The 15,221-nt window shown below is 49.4% G+C and overlaps 1 protein-coding gene across 5 annotated transcripts in view; it reads left to right on the forward strand.

Moving 5' to 3' along the window:
* Window positions 1-1,010: 1,010 nt before the first annotated feature.
* The window catches only part of OTOA (otoancorin), a 69,928-nt gene continuing 55,717 nt past the window's right edge, over window positions 1,011-15,221 (forward strand). For all 5 annotated transcript variants that reach the window (XR_004422573.1, XM_033102048.1, XM_033102047.1 and 2 more), the window contains exons 1-8: window positions 1,011-1,082; window positions 7,008-7,102; window positions 7,474-7,502; window positions 7,595-7,625; window positions 7,743-7,770; window positions 9,199-9,286; window positions 11,688-11,819; window positions 13,889-14,124. Coding sequence is in view for 4 of the 5 variants with exons in the window: in XM_033102048.1 (XP_032957939.1) it covers window positions 7,012-7,102; window positions 7,474-7,502; window positions 7,595-7,625; window positions 7,743-7,770; window positions 9,199-9,286; window positions 11,688-11,819; window positions 13,889-14,124 (635 nt within the window). In the remaining variant the exon portion in view is untranslated. The remainder of the gene's footprint in view (window positions 1,083-7,007; window positions 7,103-7,473; window positions 7,503-7,594; window positions 7,626-7,742; window positions 7,771-9,198; window positions 9,287-11,687; window positions 11,820-13,888; window positions 14,125-15,221) is intronic.

The raw sequence follows: 15,221 nt of genomic DNA on the forward strand, positions 1-15,221 counted from the left end.
ATTATTATTACATAATTAGAACTTAAGATTTCCCCCTGGATATTAGAGCCAATATGCTGTATTCACATAGATTAAAATACCCTTATTTTTGTGATAAGGCCGTTTTCAAATTACTTTCAATATATGTAGAATCAAAAGTAAGGATTTTGGTAAAATCGGAATGTCTTATACACCTGCACTTCTTAACAGTTCTGGGTAATAATTAAAAACAGATCGAATGCCCAAATGCTGTTTTCTTACATTCCGTTCAGGAGTCTACACAATATTGGTTGTAAAGGCCTTTGGACCCTCAACACTTATCAAAGGGTAGAGTCGAGATGGTTGAGAATACATCGCCGTCCTTTATACTCAGCAGAACAAGATGGGTTTTCCTGCACTTGATGTTACCCCCTTGCTTTTATTAATTATAAGGTGGCTGTGACGGATCATAAAGCCCTACTGTGTTTTGCATTATAAATATCATGTTTATTATAGAAAACGTAGAAAATACAAGTGAAAAGAAGAAAATGCAAATAAACTTTACCTACCCCATAACCCTGAGGGCACCGCTGTTAGTTCATATTTTGGTATCTGCCCTTCCGCTCTTTTCCACGCATGCATGCACCCACACTGACACACATGTCACACGTTAAAAATCCCAACCATTAAATACCCAGCGGCCACACTGTTCAAACTGTCTATAAACTTGGAATGGTCAGTTGGAATCCGGACCCAAGTCCAGTCCCTACATTGCAGTGGGCGGGTATGTCTTTGGAGTGCATCCTCCTTCCTCGCTGCCACCTCGGAAGGGGGAGCCTCAGCGCGTAACTGTCTGCGTCCAGCCCGCTTCCGGTTTGGAGAGGGAGCCCCACGCGGGGCCGGGAACCCCAACAGCTCTGGGTGCCTCGGTTTCCACGGGCACCGCAGCAGGAGGGGGACGCTTTGCGCAGGCGTGCGCTGCCCTGCCCGGCCCTCCGTGCGCACGGGCCCCGCCGGGCGGTGGGCGCGCCCTGGGTGTGTCCGCGGCCCCGCCCCGCCCTGCGCGCCGTGCCCCGCGCGCCCTCCCACCCGCGGGCCGCAGAGCAGGAGAGCTGGCTCCCCAGGTGAGGCGCGCGCCGTGGTCCTGGAGGGGGACCCCGCGGGGCCAGGCGCAGGGGTCACGGGCGGGCGCGCCTCGGGGCGCAGGGGATGCGGGCTGGGCGCTCGCCGCGGGGCCTCCCCAGGGAAGGGGTGCAGGGCGCGCCCGGGGCAGCGGGGACAAGGAGAAAGGAGAGCGGGCACAGGGCAGATACGGCGGCTTCAGGGCTCATGGGCGGGGGCGTCCGTGGGGTGTGTGTGTGTGTGTGAGTGAATGAGATGAAACTTCCAGGAAAGGGATCCGAACCCACTTAATACGAGTGAGGACAACTTCGTGATGAAAATATCAGCCGCCGAGACAATGGCATCAATAATGATAATGGCTGCTAGGCGTTTAGGTTTTATACGTGCCCGCGCGCGGCTCGGTTCTTTCCATAGTTTCTCTCATAGCTGTGTGAGCAAGAAATGGGAAGACGCAGGTAAAGCAAATGAGTTGGATACATTCATGAACTTTAAAAGTGCTCCCCCAGTCTCTGTGGGGGAGAAACTACTGCCATCCCTATTGGACAGATAGGGAAATACAAGCCCAGAGAGGTTAAGGCATTTGCCCAACAGCACACAGCTATAATGGGTGGCCCAAGTAAAGCACTGGCCGCCTGCAGGCTCAGGGCTGCTGGGCAGAGAGGCTGGAGGTCAAAGCTGGTCAGTGCTTGGAATCATTCGGCTCTGGGTTTGGGACCTGGCCCTGCCACTTCGGAGCTGTGTGACTGTGGGCAGGTCACTTGGCCTCTTAAAACCTGTTGCCTCATCTGTGAAACAGCGATCATGGTCATATTTGCCTCAAAGATTCTACACGGATGAAGTAACAGTGCGTGTAGAGAGGGGCATAACTGAGCTCCCTCTCGTTCAGCGGTTGCTGGGATTATGCTTACTAGGGAGTCAGGCAGCCCTACAGGGGGCCCCCTCTGTGCCATGGGCTTGCTGGGTGACCCTGCGTGTCTACTGAACTGCTCTGTGAGGAGAAGTAAACGCTCAGGGCTAATGAAACAGCAGCTGGAAGGGAGGACCCGGCGTGTCGCACGGAAGGTGCTGGGTGAGGCCATTTCCTCCTGTCTCTCCCGCATCGTCAAGGAATCCCCAGCCTTGTGCTCTCCTGAGACTAGGAGAGAAGAAAGGGTCTCAACATCAGGGTACAGGGGTTGGGACAAGAGCCTCGGCCTTCACGCCTCTCGTCCAGAAAGCACGTTTCCTTGCAGTGCTACATACACCCCTTGGGAACTCGGCCATTCCAACACTAGGGTTTGAAATAAAATGCAAAGCCAGTTCAATCAGCCTGGTGTTCTGCAGGCCTGACAAAAATTAACCCATTTTACATTAATAGTAATGTGTGTGTGTGTGTGTGTGTGTGTGTGTGTGTGTGTAAAATCTCCAAGGTCGAATCTGCAGGCCCATATGTGTGGATGTGTCCATGGAACAGAGTTTAGCTGCAGCTGCTTTGCACAGCGAAACTCCATGTAATTGTGAATTGTTGGTTGGTGTCTGGGATGGGGTGCCCCAGCACTGGGGGAGCCTCCCAGCATCTTTGCGAGTTTCACAGAAGACAAAATGTCTCTCATCCATCTCCAGGGTGATCAAACGCGTCCTGCTTTGCCTGTGACTTCCCCAGTTTTAAAACCGTGGGTCTCGCTGCGCGTCCAAAAGCTCGCAGTTTCTCAGGAAACTGTTCATTTCAGGTTTGGGGGTTATTGTTGCCATTTTCATTTTAGGTTCCACCCAGGCAGTCCTTGCCTGGCTGACTTCCACCCACCTGCCACTGGGGGAGCCTTTTGATGGGGAAGCGGTGGGTCCCCTGGAGGAAGCTATCGACCCCTAATCACCAGCGCCCTGCTCAGTCTTTTCAGTCCTTTTGGCCAGGCTCCGAAAAGAGAGTGACCCAAAGGGCTTTTAATTAAAAACAAATTCCCGTACTGGCGATGGGCTGGGGTTTCGTTGGAACGAAGACAGAAAGCGGGCGTCTGTTTCAGTAATTGTAAACCTCTCCGTAGAGTTAATAGGGAGACCGGACTCATTTGCACAAGAAGGCTCATTGTCTGGGAAACTGGAGAGTTGTGAATGAGGCCAGTGCCCAGGGCAGCTGCCCAAAGGGAAGGGAGCTCTAAGGGCCAAAGGCTCCCCAGAGCCCCAAAGACCCAAGCCCAGTAAGAGTTATTATGAGAGTTGAACCTGCCGTGGGGGAGGTGGGTGGGGACGGCTTGGACGCCTCTACAAAGTGCTCTGGGACCGGGTCCCCCAACACCTGTTAGAATGCGTGCTTCAGTGTCTGGAGGTTTCAGAAGTTTCAGTTGGTTTTTGCCCTGGGCAGTAAAATGAGCGTAACTGTTTCCCAAGCTGGTGGAGGAGGCCCCCTTGGGGGGATGAAGAATCTATTTGCATAACAAACTAGAGAATGCCAGAGAAATCTGGATGGAAGAATGCGGGGTGGGGGGAGGGGGGTGTACCTCTGAAATAATCTGGAAAAACCTACGGGTGCACGATGGGGTTCCCTCCATGGTCTTGTGAAGAGTGGGTACCAGTATTTAGGGGACTGAGTGTCGAGGGAACCATGCTGTTCCCAAACTTCACCTGACTTGACCTCAAGGGCACCAGCCTCACGGTTTTCCTCCCGGTCCTCGGACCCCCTCGCTCAGCCCCCTTTCCAGTTCCTCCCCACCTCCCGCCCTCTTTTATTCAAAACGCGCAGTCCCTTTTGTTTTGCTTTTCCTTTATTAAACATTGTTTACGTAGAAAATTTCAAACGTGTGCCAAAGTAGACCCGAGACTGTCGTGCACCTCGTGTGCCCATCACCCAACTTCCGTGGTCCACGTCTGGCCGTCCTTGTGTCCGTGTGTCCTGGGCCCTCCCCTCCACCTGTTTCCTGCCTCCCGTGTTGTTTTGCAGCCACGTCCCACACCACATTTCTTCTGTAACTATGTCAGTGTGTAGCTCTAAGCCCAGTAAAGGAACAGAGAGTAAATATTTGTGGCATTGGGGAGCACACAGTCGCCCAACACGTAGGTGACTTGGCATGGCGTTGTTCCAATAAAACTTTATTTGTGGGCACTAAAATAGTCAGAGCCTGTCTCTGGGGCTTGTGCTAATTAATGCCCCTTCCGGGGCTCCCATCTTCCTCCAAGTCAAAGCCAAGTTGCCTACAGGGGTCTAACCCTCACCCCCCACTGCGCATGCGATTTATTAACCATGCCAGTTGCGTGCCGAACCTCAAGGCCTTTGCACTTGCCGTTCCCTTTTTCTGGAACATTCTTTCCCCAGACACTCTGTGCTTTGAGTTTTGAAAATATTAGTCTGGCTTATTGGTTTCTTTAGTAAACCCATGCGGAGAGCTTCCTTTGTGCCATGGATGGTTTTAGGTGATTTACTGGCATTAACGCATTTTATCTTCAGACAATACTGCTATGGGGGTACTATTCCTAACCCTGTCTTACACGTGAGGGAACAGAAGCACAGAGAGGTTAAGGACCTTGTGCAACATCACACAGCTTGTACATGGTAGAGAGGAGAGTCACACCAGGCGACATGGCCACTTAGTCCATGCTTGCCCTTTCTCTTTTGAAATCAACTTTTGTGCCGTGTAATTTCCAGTAGAATAAAATGCACCCATGTTAAGGGTACAGTTCGATGAGATTAGATAAATACATATACGTATCTGTATAACAGCCACCACAATCAAGACAGAGAAATGTCACCCCGCAAAGTTCCCCTGTGACCTTTTTTGCAATAAACTCCTCCCACTGGATCCCAGTAGAGTCCCAGGAAGTCCTGATTTGTTTTTTGCCACTGTGGATTATTTTGCCTATCCTAGAATGTCATATAAATGGAATCATGCAATCTGGACTCTTTTGGGATTGGCTGATGTTGTTTGTCATGATGATTTTGAGGTTCATCCATGTTCTTGCATAAATCAATTCCTTCCTTTCCCTGTGCACGTAATGTAACTTTTTCCTCTGGGGGCTTTAAAAGAATGTGTTATTTTGAAATAATCATAGATTCACAGAAAGTTGCAAAAGGAAAAAAGGAGTGTCAGGTCCTCGTGTACTCTTGACCCAGTTTCCCCCAACGATCACGTTTTGCATAACTTCACTACATTAGCAAAACCAGGAGACTGACATTGGTGCAACCCATAGAGCTTATGCAGATTTCATGAGTTTTACATGCACTTACGCGTGTGTAGTTTTCACGGTGTTGTCACATGTGTAGATTCATGTAACCACTCCCGCCACTGTTCCGGGACCAGGAGGCTCCTTTGTGCACCCTGAATAGCCACAGTCCCCTCTCCCCGTGGCAAACACTAATCTGTGCTCGATTACTTTATATACATGGAATCGTACAGCACGTAACCGTCACGATTGGCTTTTGTTCACTTGGCACAGTTCCCTGAGCCCCACGCACGTGACTGCGTAGCCGTCGTTTGTTCCTTTCATTGCTGAGTGGTATCCCATGGCATGGATGGGCCCCGCTGAGGTGAACCGTCCACCAGTGGAGGGAGATTTGGCTGCAAACTGTCCATTCCCACGGCCTTCTCCTCAGTTGCAGTTAATTTTCTAGAGTGGCTCACAGAACTCAGGGCAACGCTCACTTAACGTTTATCCTTTTATTAAAGGATACAGAGGAAGAGACACACAGGGTGAGGTCTGGGAGGGTCCCGAGTGCAAGAGCTTCTGTCCCCATGGAGTTGGGGTGTGTCACCCTCTTAGTGTGGATGTGTTGCCCACCTGGAAGCGCCCTGGACCCCTACAATTGGGATTTTAGGGAGACTCCCCCCATGGGCAGGATCACTTACTAACTGGTGACCACCCCGCCCGCCCAGAGCCCACCCAGAGTCGCCTTCTCAGAACAAGAGGTGTTCTGAGTGCTCTTAGCACCTTGGGAATTACGAAGCGTTTAGGAGCTCTGTGTCAGAGACGGAACCAGAGACCAATGTATGTATTTTTCATCATCGCAGTTTCCCTTCTCTGTGGAATCTCGGTCTTGTGCTACCTGTTGTCCGATGTCTGAAAACCTTTGTTTCATAGATTTTGGTTGGTTTTTTACTTGTTTAAGAACGAGATTTGTCTATAGCCGATGCCTCCATCACACCTGGATGCAAAAGTCCAACTCACTCCTTTTTTATTGGTGACTGGTATTCCATTGAGTGGGTGTGCCATCTGTGTTGGATTTTTCCCCTGGTGTTGGATGTTTGAGTTGTTTCCAATTTGGGGCTTCTGTGAATGAAACTGTACATGACTTTGTATGGACACATGCTTTAATTTCTCTTGGGTAAGTACCTGGGGTGGAATTCCTAGGCAATAGACTATTGTATATTTGAGTGTATAAGACCCTGCCCAACAGTTTTCCAAAGTGGCTGTAGCAGCAGTGTATAAGAGTTTGTGTTGCCCCACATTTTCGCCAACACTTGGTATTATCAATCTTTTTAACTTGTAGCCATTCCGGTGGGTATGTAGTAGTGTCTCATTGTGGGTGAAATTTGCATGTTCTGATAACTAATGGTGTTGATAATCTTTTATGTGTTTATTGGACATTTGTATTTTTTTAATGACGTTTAAGTTTGTATCTTTTCTCCATTCCCCCATTGGCTTATCTTCTTACTGAATTTTAAGAGTTCTTTTTATGTTCTGACTATAAGTCCTCGGTCATAACAGAGTCCATGCTTTTAAGCACTCCTCTCTGCTTGATTGAGGGGAATGGTGGAGAGGGTAAGGCTTTGAACAGGAGAGAGATGATTGTATCTCGGATAGGGGTTCAGATGGAGCAAAGTAGGTGGAATTTTTGAAGTATTTTTTTGAAAACCTCAAGGGATTCTGGGTCTACTTGCCTTTCCCTCTGTTTTTCTGGATGCTCTTACATATGTTTAAGAATCAAACCTGAATCACTTCCGTGCTTGAATTAACTGCAGGAGGATGTGTCAGGAACCTAGGACGTACGCTCTTTTCCTGTCCCTTTTTCTGAGTCATGGCGTCGCAAGTCACAGAGTTCCAAATTCCAGGCAGGGTAAGTCCCATTGGAGGAATCGTTTGTCATGGTTTCCAGACATCTTAGGGAAGTGGAGTGGGGAGGGATCAATTTATGTATGTGATGCTGTAAAGTATTTTGGAGTGTGTGTGTGTGTGTGTGTGTGTGTGTGTGTGTGTACACATGCACACGTGTGAGCACATGTGTGTAAGGTTTTTAGGATTATTCTAAAAGAGCTTTGAAACCAAGGTTTTCTCACACTGGGCACCTACAGGCACAGATATCATTAAAATCCACTAAAATTTCCTTCACGACTGACTTTTGGGGGCAGCTTTTTTCCTAACCCACATTTGTAGTTTTGAAGGTCACGCAATTCAGCTCTAGTTATACATTCAATGGCTTTCTTACAGATTTGCATCCGTTGCTGCAAAAAATGGCGGTGAGTATTTCATTTTCTTTTCATCAAAACCCCCTCGACTGGAACTGCCAGCGTTTGGATGTTACACTTGATGTTATCTCTTTGCCTTTTAGGAAGAAATAATAGAGGGAAGCTATCTGAATGGTAATGTCCCCACTTTGTCCCCACTTGCTGCCGCTCAGAGTCACACACCCAATGCGCCTGTGATGTCTGTGGAGTGATTCCTTTTTAAGTTGTCTTTTCATTTTATTCCCATTGTAGCGTTACTGGATCTCATACAGTTTCAAAGGTAACCCACCATACAGGGGAGGGGTGGGGGTGGGCTAGATTTTTAATACAAACGCTTAATGAAGGTCTCTTAATTGTGCAAAGTAACACAGACTCGTGACCAAAAATGTCACCCACAAGGGTTGTTTAGAGTAGATACATGTGTTCCACAAACTTGACTCCTCTCTGCTCCAGCAGGGGCTAACATTTATCGAGTGGTTGCTACATAGCAGGTACCGTTCTAAGTGCTTTGTGCACAGAAACACATCGAATTGGGTAGGTCCTGTTGTTATCCCATTGGACAGAATGGTAACACTGAGGCCCAGGGAGGGTGGATCAAGGTCACGCAGCTGGGAAGTGGTAGAGTCGAGTGCATATTCACAGCCTGGCTTCAGGGCCTTCACGGGCATGTTACGTACCGCACACAGGCCAGTGTTAGATCCTGGGGATGAAGGGCACGGCACTGGGGAGTGTTGTGGAAAGACACACATTAGCAGATAATTCTCATGATACCGCCTCAGGGTACCGCCTTATGCTAAAGTGGAAGCCCCCCATAAGCATTCCTCCCCCTGAGATAACTTGTATATCTTCTTTCAGACTAAACACTTTTATTAGTTTATTCATTCATTTTCTCTTTCATCTGCTTATAACAAAATAACAAAAATGGGATCAGCAAAGGCCTTGTAATTGCTCTCAGCAGGAGGCTTTAGCACTCTTCAGTTACTCCATCATAGCTGGAAGCCAGACTCCAGCTCCCTCCTTTTTTATGGGTGACTGGTAGCCCACTGAATGGCTGTGCCATCTGTGTTGGACCTTTCACCTGGTGTTGGATGTTTGAGTTGTTTCCGATTTTAGGGCTCTTATACATGAAACTGTGCATTTTCTGTGCATTGGGCACTGTTTGAAGCACTTTACATGGGTAAACCAATGGAATCCTCCCAATTGTTAGCTGTGTGGCGTAGAGAGGGAAACTGAGGCACAGGACCAGTCAGTAAATTGCCTGAGGCCACGCAGTTAAGTGGGAGAGCCAGGCTGTAGACCCAGCTTTGGAGCCCACACTGTTCACAGGGCCGTTCTAGGTCTCCCGTGGTACCCACACCGCATCTGTGTTTTAAACCTAATTTAGTGAAGCACATCTTTCTGAGTCTGTCTGTTTGGATTTAGTTGATTTAAGTGCATTGCTATGGGAATTAGAATATTGCACACAGCTCAGAAATTGGTAATTGTCTTCGGGAGAATGAGATCCAGGAAACTGCCCCCCTCCCCCTAGCCATGTTAACAAGTCTCTTCCCTCCACGCACAAAGCTTCTAGCACCCTCCCCTCCCCCAGCCCCAGAGGATTCCAGCATCCTCTGCGAACTCCGGTCCCCTGGTCACTCAGCTAGTAGGGGAGCTCCTTATGGTAAGGGAACAGTCGTCGTGACTTTGTCCCTTCTGTCTTTGGCTGAAGCTCCCACGTGTGGACGGCAGACCTGTCCCACAGAGTCCTGGCCTACCTGAACTCACAGAACGTTGCCTTCACCATCCCCAGCCTCCAGGTGTGTACCTGAGACCCATCCATATATGTTCCTCTCTCCGTGCTCAGGGAGTGCAAACTCAGGGGCCAGGTAAGTTGGAGAAGCGGGCTCGGCTTCGATCTAGTCTTCACCTCCCCAGAGAAGCCTGTTCTGTCCCGTGTTTCTTGAAACACGATACAAGCTCTTTGTCTGTCTTTCATTTTTCCGCCTTGGATGGAGACATGGTGTATTAGGGTACAGGCTGAGCAATTGTGACAGAGAGACTCCAATTTACAGCAGCGCAAACTGCTGAGTTTCTTTCTGTGTCACATCATGGTCCAGAGTGGGAGGCAGCTCTATTTCAAAAGGCCATGCAGAGGCCAGGTTCCTTCTCTCTCATTGCTTTGTCACCCTCTAGGGAGTGCTGCCCACATGGCTGGAACGGCTCCTCCATTCTCCAAGCCAAGGGAGGGGAGGGGTGGGAAAGAGGAAGTGAGGGCTGACATCTTCTCCTCTAAGGATGTGACCTGCAAGTTGCACACTTCCTTCTGCTTACATTCCGTCGGTTCCTAGGCCCTAGTCACTTCTTACAGAGGCCATGAACCCCGCTAGGACTCGTGGGATTCTGTTGCTAAAAGGAACGGGAGAGTGGACTTTTGGGTATAATGATCAATCTCTCAAGCATGGGTCCAAGGCCTGTTTTTGTTTGATTTTAACTCTGCCATAAGGAAAGCAGTAGCACAGGCGTGTTGGTAGATGGCTGTGGGTGTTTGCCTGGGGGGGGTAATAGGGCATGGTGGGGAGTGGGGAGAACTGATGGCACGTGCCTCGTTAGCACGGCCAGCGGCCAGTCCATGTGGTGGGTCCTGTCTTTACCAGTACACTGTGAATGGCACAGAACATTGAGGAAATACTCTTCCAATATCCAAGACCTATTATCTGATTGAGCAAAAGAATTCGTGTCATGGATGAATGAAGTTCTGACGTACATCTTTGCTGTTTCAATGTTTACATCCTTTTTAGCGACAACAAAAATATCAACCAACAGTCACGTGCAAACTACCTTCAGAGAGTTGGTTGGTCGCCATTTACCAGGCTACCCGCCAGCTGGCAGCAGCTGGTGGCTTCATGGCACCTGCTTTCTTTCTGTTGTTCATCAATCTGTGGCAATTTAAGAGATATTATGCCTGATCCTTTGCTCTCTCTCAGTTTGGTTTCTCATGAGATGTACATATTTTCACCTGTTTAGTGGATATACTACCTGTCTTCCTGTCTGTACATTCATGTAGTCACTCAGTATCTATTTTTCTGGCATCGACTTTCTGCCAGGCACAGTTCTAGACCCTGGAGACTCAGAGGAGAAGAAGGCACTCATATTACCACCCATGTGAGCCTTTCATTTGAGAGGAAGAGACATTGAGTAAATAACTGTTCACGTCATTCAGGACAGAGAATAATGTCTGACACTTACCGACCACTTAGGGTGTGCTAGGGACTGGTGAAAACACTTTCTACACTCATTTAACCCTCCGAGTGAATCCTACCATTGGCTCTATTTTCAGCTGGGGAAACTGAGGCCCAGAGGTAGTGTTGCCCATGTAGCAAATGAAGAAATACAGGACGCCGAGTGAAATTTGACTTGCAAATGAGCAATGTATAATTTTTTTCAGTATAAGTATATTCCATGCAATATTTGGGATATACTTATGCTAAAAATGACTCATTATTCACCTGCAAGTCAAATTTAACTGGGCATCCTGTGTTTTATCCAGCAGCCCTGGTCGAGTAACTTGCCCAAGGCCACACGGCTAGTAAGTGGCAAGGTGGGGATTTGCACGTGGGTTGTCTGGTTCCACCTTTCGCTCGTGCCGTCGTGCTCTGGTGCCTTTCTAGAGCAGCTCTATTTAAGGGAGATGCAGAAAATAATTCCCCAGGTAGAAGAGGACATCTTTTTCAGGAGAGGGTGCTGGCCTCTGTTCCTAGTCCTGAAGGGGGCCATGGGGATTTTGTTTCTGCTGCCTGAATTGTTGTCCTGCACTGATAGCTTGAGACAAGGTTTGCACAGTGTCCACCAGGGGTAGTAAACTTTCTGGGCAGAGGCCAGCTGCTCTGGTCTTGAAGCCTCAATCACCTACAGGGATGGGGCATGCCGGCCCCTCGCTCGGCCTGCTGGTAGATCACCAGGAAGGGACGACATGTGCCCAGCATTGCCATATCCTGGTGCTTTCCAAGAGAAGTTGGAAATCTGGATTTCTGTGAGGAATCCCCTGACTTTTAAATGTTGGCAGCTAACGAAAAACTTCCGTGCCAGCGCATCCAGAGGGGCACAGGCTGCCAGCGTGTGGTCTGTGCTGGAAGTAGGCGTCCTGGCTGGGCTGCTGGCCATGGTGCTGACGGCCTGCCTGTGCTGTCCTCACTGACTCTCCCAATGTCCCCCGTCCAGGCAGCCATGGAAAACCACCTGGAGCAGCGTCTGTACCAGCCCCAGAAGCTGCTGGAGGACCTGAGGGAAGCAGATGCTCAGCAGTTCTGCACGGCCATGAAATGCCTCTTAGAAGACAAGAAGGAACGCTTGGTGAGGCCTCTTGGCTCCCGGGGAGCAGGCGTAGTCCAGGGCCAGTCGGTGCTGGTTGCGTTGAAGCAAACTGAACCGGTTCAGGCACTGGCCTTCATTTATCTGTCTCCAAGCCCCCGGGGGCTTTGGGACCTAGATTTTTCTCACTGTCTCCAAAGTTCAAAGGCAGAGGCTTGTGATTCCTCCTCTTACGGGTACTAAAAATGAGGAGCTTCCAGGAGTTTGGTTCGATAAACACCCACGAATGGTTGCTATGGTTTACAGTCCGGAAGGGAGACAAAAACCAGAAACAGATCATTTTTACAAAATGCGGTTGGTGATGTAAGGGCAAAGCAAGGCCTCAGACCCAGAAAATCTGTGGGGTCTGGAAAGGTGAAGTGTAGAGTTTTCTTTTTGCAGAGACAGGTTTGTGTGGAGCAGCGTTTCCCAAAAGGAGTTAAACCATTTAAACATTTTGATACTCATAGATTTACCTTAACATCTGTTATCACAATAGAGTGGAGACATCAAATCTGTGAGGTTGGTAGAGATGTCATGTTTCCTCTTTAAATAAAGGGACGTTTTTAAAAAGTTTTAAAGAAAAACATGAAGTAATAGTAAAATCAGGACAAAGACACGGCACAAACGAGGATGGTGAACATGATATTGATGAATGTTTCTTGAGGGTTTACTGCGCGTCAGGTTTTATTCTCAGGGAATGGTCGGCAAACGCTTTTTGTAAAGGGTCAGATAGTAAAGATTTGAGGCTTTGCTGGTTGCCCACGCTCAGCCAGGAAGGAAATGCTGGTTGTCAGTTCTATGGCAGAGGAAACGAGGATGCAATTTCCCCCCACTGTTCACAGGCTCCCTAAATTCTATCCACAGACCCCTAAGGTGCAGTCTCGCCACTACACTGTTTAGCCCCCGACGGTCAGTGACTGACGGTAGGAAACGCTCGGTCATGGTTGTAAGTGTGGGCTTGGACTCAGGTCCCCTCGTCTCAGGTCCCAGCTCCGTGTACGTGGGGGCAGGTTGCGTTCCCCCTTGTGTTTTCATCACCTGCGATACTGATTTAATAACAATATAGAACATTTGGGGCATGTTTGTTAGGCACCGTACATTCGTGATCTCACTCAGGTCTTCCCTAAATCTAAGGGGTAGTCGCTAATTTTGGCTCCATGAAAGAGGAGGAAACGGAGACGTAAGAGAAGGTAAGCGATTTGCCCAATGACACACAGATGAGAAGTGCAGGGCCAGGGAGTTGTACCTGAGAAGGTCTCACCCTTGGAGCCCTGGGCTTAGCCCCTGCGTCCCACAGGGCCTGGTGAGTAGTCAGTGCTCAGGAAATGGTGGCTGTTATTTTTGGAGGGTGAAGGACAGAGGGAACAGTCAGACTGTGACTAAACCCTGTCATCATTACTGGGTTCTGTGGTTCAAAGGATTCATTCATTTATTCATTCATTCATTCATTCAAACGGGCTATTTCTCAATGTCTCCTGGGTATCAGCCATCGTACTAGGTACGTGGCTTGCACTTCATGGACTCTCCTGGCTCAACCCCAGCTGCACGTCACAATCAGATGCCAGGACTCCACCCCAGACCAATCAAATCAGACTGTATGTGGGAGCTGGGGTCTCTCCCCAGTGACGCTTGAATGCAGGCGGGACTTAGGGCCTCAGGCTCAGAGGAAGACAGGCCTATGGGCATCTCTAATGCGTCACGGGCTTTGGGAGTAGACGGTGGAGGGGGCATTGACCTGGCTGGATGTCAGAGAGGAAGGACACCACCAGTTAGGTGACGACGGAGCCTGGCCTTGAAGGATTGGAGTTTGCTGGCGAAAGGAGGTGGGGAGATAGCTCCAGCTGGAGCAGGAGCCTGAGGGGAGACTGTCATGGTGTATCCAGCGAGCAGGACGTGGCCTGGTGGTTGTGAAGCCAGTGAGGGCCTTGACTCTGTGCTGCAGGAGATGGAAAGTTCTAGAGGGTTTGACCTAGCAGCCTGGTGTTAAACAGGGCTCCTGAATTTTCCCACTGCGGCTAAGGATCGAGAGGCTGCTCTCAAGACCACCCTCACGTCTGTCATTGCTTTAGGAGCTGGACGACATTGTCGTCGATTTGGGAGCGATTCGGAAACAAGCCTTGCAGAGCCCGGGCGTGAACCGCAGCCTGCTTCTCATCACGCTGGAGAGGTGTTTCCAGGTGCTGAACCCGCTGGAGTGTGTGGACATCCTGGGCAGGGTGCTGAGGGGATCCGCAGGCAGCTTCCTGCAGCCGGACATCACAGAGCGGCTGCCTCGGGACCTGGGCGAGGACGCCTTCAAGAACCTGTGAGTGATCCCTCCTGACCCTCCCAATCCCGCTCTCCACCCCTAGTCCTCTCGCGAGAACTCAGGGAGGTGACACACGGCAGCGGGGAGAAGGCAGGTGGGGAAGGTGGGGACGTGAGGTCTGGAACGGAAGCTGAAAATCGGCGGGGTTCAGAGATGGTCTGATCTGATTAAAACAGCGTCTCGCAAATATGAGGCATTCTGGTACCATCCTCACAACCTTTTGTGCTATCACCATCTGGGCCGTTACTTACGTCCTGTCTTTCTTTCTCGTGACTCATTCTTTTTCCTTGATATTTATTTAAAAAGCAAATTTGATATCATTACTGTGGATGGGGACCGGGGATTCTTTGTCTTCAGTACAAGGAGTCATAAAAATAAACACTATAATTAAAGTAAAACAACCAACAGTGTCACGAAACTCTAGCGAGATGTGTGTTGCTTTTCCTAGGCTCTGAGCCTGGGGTCTGTTCTCTTGGTGAAAAACGAGCCGAGTGCTGGAGACTCAGGAGCACTAACTGAGACTTTTTCCCCGAAGGGCAGCTGGAGGGACAGAGCATCGGAAAGAGAGCACGTTTTTCTTTTTGGGGTGCTGTGCCGGGTACAGTACGTTAGCACCAAGCCCTGTATGAAATTACACTGTGTGGGGGGCACCACATTAAAGGGTTGTGTCCAGAACTCAATAGACCCCAGGCACTGTTACTACTGCCAGCTCCCAGCTCCCCGCTTTTACGAATTATGGTATTTACTTTATGGCCCTAAAAGGCCCTTTCTAAATCTGAAAATGATTTGGAAGGAAAAGACCAATGATGAGAACAAGTTGGGAGATTCTTTTTTTTTTTTTGCAGCCAAAGGACTGTAGGGGAAACAGACAATGTGCTGACCTCATTCCGTCTCCAGGGTGTCTAGTTTTTCTTCAAGACGTATTTCACACGAAACCCCTTTGCTGTGTGTGCCATTACACTGCCCTCTGAAGTCAGCATCTTGCCCTCCCCCATTCACCTAGGTTGTGTGGGAGTGGGAGTGGGCGTGGAGAGAAGAGGGAGTTGACTGGCCACGGCTTGTGTGATTGCAAGTGTCGGAACCCCCACTCCAAC

This window comes from Rhinolophus ferrumequinum (genome assembly GCF_004115265.2).
Source record: "Rhinolophus ferrumequinum isolate MPI-CBG mRhiFer1 chromosome 15 unlocalized genomic scaffold, mRhiFer1_v1.p scaffold_54_arrow_ctg1_1, whole genome shotgun sequence".
NCBI classification, from domain to species: domain Eukaryota; kingdom Metazoa; phylum Chordata; class Mammalia; order Chiroptera; family Rhinolophidae; genus Rhinolophus; species Rhinolophus ferrumequinum.